This window comes from Palaemon carinicauda, chromosome 8, assembly GCF_036898095.1.
Source record: "Palaemon carinicauda isolate YSFRI2023 chromosome 8, ASM3689809v2, whole genome shotgun sequence".
NCBI lineage: Eukaryota > Metazoa > Arthropoda > Malacostraca > Decapoda > Palaemonidae > Palaemon > Palaemon carinicauda.
The window spans coordinates 49,689,366-49,697,087 of NC_090732.1; the positions used below are offsets into that span (position 1 = coordinate 49,689,366).

The 7,722-nt window shown below is 36.9% G+C and overlaps 1 protein-coding gene across 1 annotated transcript; it reads left to right on the forward strand.

The window, feature by feature from the left end:
* Positions 1-1,173: 1,173 nt before the first annotated feature.
* Positions 1,174-3,876, forward strand: LOC137645213 (uncharacterized). The gene is made up of 2 exons (XM_068378033.1): positions 1,174-1,755; positions 2,077-3,876. The coding sequence occupies exon 2, from the start codon at positions 2,770-2,772 to the stop codon at positions 3,874-3,876; it is 1,107 nt and encodes a 368-aa protein (XP_068234134.1). The 5' UTR covers positions 1,174-1,755; positions 2,077-2,769.
* The last annotated feature ends 3,846 nt before the right edge of the window (positions 3,877-7,722 follow it).

Genomic DNA, 7,722 nt, shown 5'->3' on the forward strand with positions numbered 1-7,722 from the left:
ATCCATAATAGTAAAAATATACTCATTTCCACTCTTTGACTTTGGGAGAGGACCAACAACATCAATTAACACTTCCCGAAAAGGTTCAGACACAACTGGGATAGGTATTAATGGAGCCTTTGGAATAGGTAGGTTAGGTTTGCCGACTCTCTGACAAACCTCGCAACTATTAAAAAATTTTTTAACATCACCTTTCAGCTTGGGCTAAAAGAAATTATTCAATAACCTACCGACTGTTTTGTGAATACCAAAATGTCCCGCCATCACATTCTCGTGAGCTAATGACATCAACTCATGACGGTAACATTCAGGAACCACAATCTGTCGAATAATTTCGTAATCCTCCCCCGAGGCATGCATTGGTCTACTTACTCTATATAATATGCTATTAATTACCTTAAACATAGGAACTGTCACGTTTGTTATCTCACCAGACTCAATAGGGAGACTACCAAACTCCTTTTTCTGAGCCAAAACAAGTTCTTTAACCGTCCAAATAGGTTTTAATCTAACACTACTACTACTGTCTACAGATACATCACTACGTCCTAAACTACTCAAATCAACGTCGACTGTTGACTCTGCAGCGTCAACAGCCTTTGCCTTAGCACGAGTGACTACCCCTACTTCCACATCCGGATTAATCACAATTGGCACACTTTTATTTTCATACACAATCTCATTTCCGAGAACCACATCCACCTTTTTAATCGGAAATTTATCAACAATAGCCAAACGGATATTCCCCGAAAAATAAGGACAACTAAGATGAAATAGACCAATTGGATAAGATTTTACCGTGTCCGGAAAACCACTCAAAATAACAAACTCCCGATTCTCATACACAAAATCATCCGGGACCGAATCTCTAAGAATTAATGATTGCGCAGCTCCGGTATCACGTAAAATATTCACTTTTCTCCCTTGGCCTTCACCATCCAGCGAGACTTCACCCACGGCCAGAAAATCACCGAAGGAACTAGCAGTCTCTGACTTTCTTAGTCATTGAGTCGGAGAGGGCAGAGTTCCACCCTGACTAGCGCTCTTCTCAACCGCCATCACCGGATTACCTTTATTGTTACATACCTTTTTCCAAGCATAACACATTCTTTTGGTATGACCCCTCTTATGTCCAGAAAATTACGAATATAATTCGTAACTTTTCATATTTGTTTGTATTAACCTTGTATTTTGACTCAAAGGGAGTAGGTGGTTGTTTGATAGTTTTAAGTTGGTATTGAATTAGCTTGTTTTTCAATTTTTAACCCACTTCCATTGGTTCCCTTATTACCTTGTTATAACTATACAAGCCGATATGGTTATGTACTGTAAGACAGAAGCAGAGACATCTCTCCGTCGGCAGTATGGCAGCAACTCCTCCTCGAACCCTTCTGTGAAATTATTAATATTCGTTTTTCAAGTGTTTTTCGCAGATGTGTTTCTTCATCAATAATTATACAGTGAGGAATATGTACAATATGTGGATGTTGTAAAAACCCCACTGGACCACTGGATATCTTCTTCTATTAGTTTACCACGACCATGTGCCACGTAGAGACGTATACAGTTCTGAAGTCCTCGTCCTCGAGTTATGACCAAGGGTTTACTGTGATGTATTCAGCATCGATATGTGTGATTGAGCCCAAGTGGAGTCCTAGCTTGATGTGTCGAAAAATTGGCTCCTTTTTCTGCAACGTGCTCTTGTGGTGAATGTCGTCGTCACTTCCACTTATATGCCTCTCTGGACAATAACAGGTATGGGGTTCAACTGAAGGAAGCGGGTTTTAGTTCGATTCCTTGTTATTGCCAGCACTTTCATTTATATTTAAGTAAAGGTCTTGCTAAATCCTTAATTATTAAATAACTATTCTTGGTCCTTTTGAGTCAATTTATTCATATAAAATTTCCAGGTTATTTGTGTCCAAGGTTGCATTAATTATGTTTATGGCTTTGGTTAAGTTTTATTTGTGCGAAGCCCTGTAAAAGTTTTGCAGCTTAATTTTGAATAATTCTGGGGAAATTTAATTTGACTTGCTGTTTCCATGTCACTAATAGTGATATTGTTCATATTTTTAGGACAGAGTGGTTACGAGCTAAACATATTCACTGAATAGGACTTTCTCGCTTCGCCTACGTTTGGATGAGGTCCTTTCGTCAACAGGAATTCTATTTAATTATAAACCGGTCTAACATACGAATGTACTATTTGGCTTGCCACCTTCAGCGTGTTTAATGTTAATTGTAAGGTGTTAATAATTATATTAATTTGTGTGTTTAAGGCTGTTTAAATTACTTTCCTAAGTATTTGTTTAAGTGAATAAGTATATATATAATGTTTAGTTCATGGCGACCGTGGCAGGGTTTTTAGCGAGAAGGTGGCAAGTGTTGACGGTCAGGGATAGCTCGTTGCGGGGGTTTCCAGTGGTCCAGTAATTTTTCTTTAGTTGTTGTTAAACGCTAATATAAATAGATCGCGAAATATCGTGTCTTATGCGGTGAGGTAATTAGCATATTGTAACGTGCTTGTTTTCGGTGACATTCTACTAATTCTTACGTTTCTATAATAATTTAGTACTTTTTGTTTTCATGTATTAAGCTTTTTTGGCGTACTTATATTTAGCACGTGTTTAATTCAGTGTTTATTGAATGTAGCAGTTTGTTTGTTTAGCTCCATTTACAGTTACTAATTCGCGTTCAATTAGTTTTATATATAGATTTACACGATCTGTTTTTGCTTTTGTTTAGGTAATTTTATTCAGCTAGATTAAAATGTCAGATTTAAGAGCTGTAATTTCCAGGCGCAAAACGGTTCGTAAAAAAGTTACTGTTTGTTATGATAAACGTGATAATTACGGGGGTTTAGATCCAGCCTTGCAAACGACCGAAAGGGGTCTTCTGCTTAACTACCAGAAGAGTTTATTGGAATTGGACCAAAATGTTTTTGAATTGAAGTTTTCAGATGACGGGGTAACAGAGGCGGCTTTAGATACAGAGAGTGACATATGTCAGGAATACCAGGATAGAATCCAGATTTGCTTGTCTTTGCTGCCTGCTGCTCTCTCTAATCATTCGAATGTTAGCATTGATAATGCTCGTTCCTTGTTAAAGCAGCCAACTGCTCCTTTACCCAGGTTTACCAGTAAAGAAAACGAGGACTTCACGTCATTTCTTAAGGAATTCCTAAGTACCACTAGTTCCTTTACATACCCAGATCGCGATCTTTTGTTGTTGCTCAAGCAGCAAGTAGACGGTCGTGCTAAATTATTGTTGGATTCTTTAGAGGCGGACAAGCAAACCTTTAATGATGCAGTGGAGCTTTTGAAGGCAGCATTTGCTTCGGAAAGCACTCGTAAGGTAAACACGATCAGGCAGTTGACAGAACTTAAGTTAGGGCTTTCAGATGATCCATATTCATATATTTCAAAATTCAGGACTATATTGCAGTCTGTTAGTACACTAGAAATAACGACAGATGATTTTATACAGTATTTTGCATGGTCAGGCCTTAATGAACAATTTAAGAAAGAGTTGGTTCAGATTACCAATCAAACTCGTCCTAGCTGTAAGGATATTAAGGATAACTTCTTTACTGCCACTGAAAGGTATGAGAATGCTAGGAAAATTTCAAAGTTTAAAGGTCCCGATATTTCTGGAAATTTTCAAGGGAAGAATCTGCAGGATACTTCGACTAGTTTGGCTATCAAAGTCGACTCTAATATTAACAATGCATCAAAAAGTTGCAACTTGTGCCAAAAGGTAGATTCAAAGGATATTAATCACTTTATTTCCAAATGTCCAAATTTCCCTACTGCACAGGAGAAAGTATCGAAATTGTCAGAGTGCAAGGGCTGTGTAAAATGTGGAAGTTTGGAGTAGCCATACTGCCTAATTGTAGTAGTAGATCTACACTTCCAACTTTTACTTTCCAAGTTTCAGGTCAAGGGAGATTATTCAGAGGGCTCAAGGATACCGGTTCACAAAGCACTTTTGTATCGGAGAGACTAGCCAATTTTGGTAAATTTAAAGTTATATGCAATGATGTTGACTCGACAGTTAATGGTTTTAATGGTCCCAAGGTCTATAAAACTAGAATAGTACAGTTGCCTATTACTTTAACCACTGGTGTAGTTGAGATTTTTGCTATGGTTGTGCCCTCGATAAATATAAAGTTGTCCTTACCTGGTTTAGGGAAGGTTATTAAAGCCTTTAAAGATAGAGGTTATTCCTTTGCTGATTCCTTCCTAGACCCAAAATCTAGTGAAATTAGTGACATTGATGTCTTGTTAGGTTCAGATTCTTCTCATTGTTTGTTGGGAAAAGACGTTGTATTTGGCAATAATGACCCCTCTGTATATATAGATACGTTACATGGCATTATGCTAACAGGAAATCTTGACAGATTGATCAATAATGTGGATTATTTGCAGACTCACGACAGTAATTTCTATTGCATGAAAACTGATTCCAGTGAGCCATTGTTATCTTTCCCTGTTGTGGACTCCTCTGTAAGTATATGCACACATTCTTTTTTATTGGGTTGTGATCATTTTAGTCCCTCATTTAGTGATGAAACTAAAGACCTTGATTTTGGTAATATTGCTACTAGTTGTAACTTTAATGTATTGAACACTAAAGGCAAGGTCATAGAGGAAAAGTTAAGAGAGGCCACTAACCATATACTTGAGGCAGAATGCCGTAATTATCTTAATTATGATCAGCCTGAATGTGATGAGCAGACAACTGATCTGAATAGGAAGTTAATTGATTTCACGCTAAAAAATCTTTTCAGGGAAACAGATGGCAGGATTAGGGTTCCTTTGTTGTGGAATGGTAAACTATCTCATTTACTCTCTAAGAATGAGAGGTTAGCTAAATTAATTTTAAAGTCTACATTAAAGAAGCACAAGAAAGATAAAGGTAATTTGCTATTGATGGATCAGACTTTCAGAGATCAGTTAGCCGAGGGTATTATTGAACCTGTAGATAATCTTGAACAATTCAAATTAGAACACCCAAATTATTCTTTCATTCCCCACATGGCTGTTTTCAAGCCTCAACGTGAGACAACGAAATGTAGGATAGTTTATCTCTCGAATTTGAGTGAAAATGAACGTAATAAAGGTCTGAATTTGTCCCATAACCAGTGTATGTTCCCAGGCCCTAATCTGAACCAGAAAATGTTGTCAGCTTTCATTCATCTTCGGTTCGACGAGAAATTATTGACATTTGATTTGAAAAAGGCATTCAATATGTTGACTTTGAGCGAGAACGATCAGGCAAAACTTCTATTTTACTGGTTTCGTAATGTTAGGAAAGATGATTATACCCTAGTTGCATTTCGCAATGTCAGACTAAGTTTTGGTTTACGTTGCAGTCCTTTTCTCCTTATGATATCACTTTTTTATATATTGATTATTAACTCTGATAAAGATGATGACAAATTAAAAGAATGTAAGAAGTTTATCTATTCATTAACATACATGGACAACGGAGCCTATTCTTGTGACAATCTTGATACCCTTCAGTGGGCTTATTCGGTTTTACCTAAGGTGTTCGAGTCCTTTAAATTTTCAGTGCAGCAGTTAATAACTAATGATATTTCCTTGCAGAGTAGAATTGATAAAGATATGAAAATTGAGACACCTATAGAGAATAAATTGTTTGGTTTAACATGGAATAGGATAAGTGATGAAATTTTCACCAAGCCTATCAATCTTAATGCTGATGCCAGTACTAAACGTGAGGTTTTGACCACCATAGCTGCACAGTTCGATATTTTTGGGTTTAATTTGCCACTCATGAACAGGAGTAGGTTATTCATGCATAGACTCCAATGTTGTAAAGATCTTGATTGGGACAAACCTCTTAATAATGACTTGGTTCGTGAATGGAAAAACTTGTGTAGGCAGGCAAATTCCTCCCCCATAATAAGAGTGCCAAGGTTTGTTGGTTCTAGGGACGGTGAATACAAACTAATAGCATTTACAGATGCCAGTCATTCTCTTTATGGTGTTGTAGTTTTTATATGTCATGTTGAGACAAATCAGTGTTGTTTCCTACAAGCTAAAAACCGTATGGTTAATACACATTTGAAGAATAAGTCGATTCCGTCATTGGAACTTAATGCAGTTTTGTTTGGTGTTGAAAGCTTAATGGAGTTACACAGAGACCTTACAGGTGATGTGTGTATGAAGCCAATTAACATATCTGAATTACTGTTGTATACTGATTCAATATGCTCACTTCATTGGCTCAATTCTTGTGTGTCCAAGATGGAAAAAATGCAGAGACTTGGTGTATTTACCACTAACAGGCTTAATTCAATCCAGAGGTTATGTGAAAAGTACCCTGTTAAGTTTTGTTTCGTTTCAGGAAAAGAAAACCCAGCAGACAGCACTACTCGCCCCTTTTCTTATAGGTCTCTTATGAAAACAAATTTTCTTATTGGACCAGATTCAAACTTTATTAAGACTGAAGATGAATTATCTGTTGTCATTCCTAATCCACTGACTGTTGACAAAATGGCTCCTGTCATCGATCATAATGTATATGTGGGAATTAATTCTGAACATTCGCCAACTAGTTCCGAAAATGCTCATTTAATAGACCCTAATGATATTTCTGATTTCAGGAGATTAGTTTTGATTCACCGAAGAGTCTTGCGGTGTGTTATGAAATGGAAGCAGAAGATAGGGATAGAAGGCAGTCCTAAATCACCTAATAGTAACCTGTTTGCTCAGGCCCTTACCCAGATTATATCTACAGAGCAAAAAATTGTTTTTCCCTGAAGTTTTTTCGTATTTTCAGGATCAAAAGGTTAGACTTAAAGACCTACCTAAGATAGTTACTCAACTGAATGTTTTTCTTGACAATACTAACGTTATTAGGGTGAAAAGTAAGTTTAAGACATGAGATGGTCAAAATGAATTTCCTATATTGTTGCCGAGGGATAGTGCTTTAACTAGACTAATTGTTCTTGATGCTCATTCGAAATTATCCCACTCTGGATGTTATGCTGTATTGTCTGCCATTAGACGTACGTTTTATGTTCCTAAACACTTTTCTACCATTAAGAAAATTCTTAAAACTTGTGTTCATTGTAGGAGATTCAACAACAGAACTTTCCAGTTGAATCAAAATGTTTATAGAGAGTTCAGATCTGACCCACCATCTATTCCCTTCAATAATGTTTTTATTGACTACCTTGGTCCTTTTACAGTTAAAAAGGACTCTGAATCTCAAAAGGTTTGGTTACTTATTTTTGCATGTACTTGGAGTCGAGGAATTGATCTCAGGATATGTAATGACCTCTCGGTCAAGGAGTTTTTAAGATCTTTTCAACTTCATTGTTTTAATTATGGAGTACCACAGCTTGTTGTCAGTGACCTAGGCTCTCAGCTTGTTGCAGGCGCCAACATAATTCATGATTTTATCAGTGATCATGAGACTCGGCTTTACTTTGAGGAGAACAATGTGAAACCCTTAACCTTTCAACAATACTTTAAGGGTTGTAGTAAACTCGGTTCCTTGGTTGAGACGTGTTTGAAAATGGTAAAAAGACTGCTCTTTGGTTCTATTAAGAATTGGGTTTTATCTTTTGCAGAGTTTGAATTTGTTGTAGAACACACTAAACATCTGGTTAATAAGCGCCCTATTGCATTCAAAAATGGATTGAGGGAAGCTAATGTTAATGATGTACCCGAACCTATAACCCCAGAGAAA

Bases quoted from the DNA above. Each gene is read 5' to 3' on its own strand.
- LOC137645213 (XM_068378033.1), top strand. From the start codon at position 2,770: ATGTCAGATTTAAGAGCTGTAATTTCCAGGCGCAAAACGGTTCGTAAA.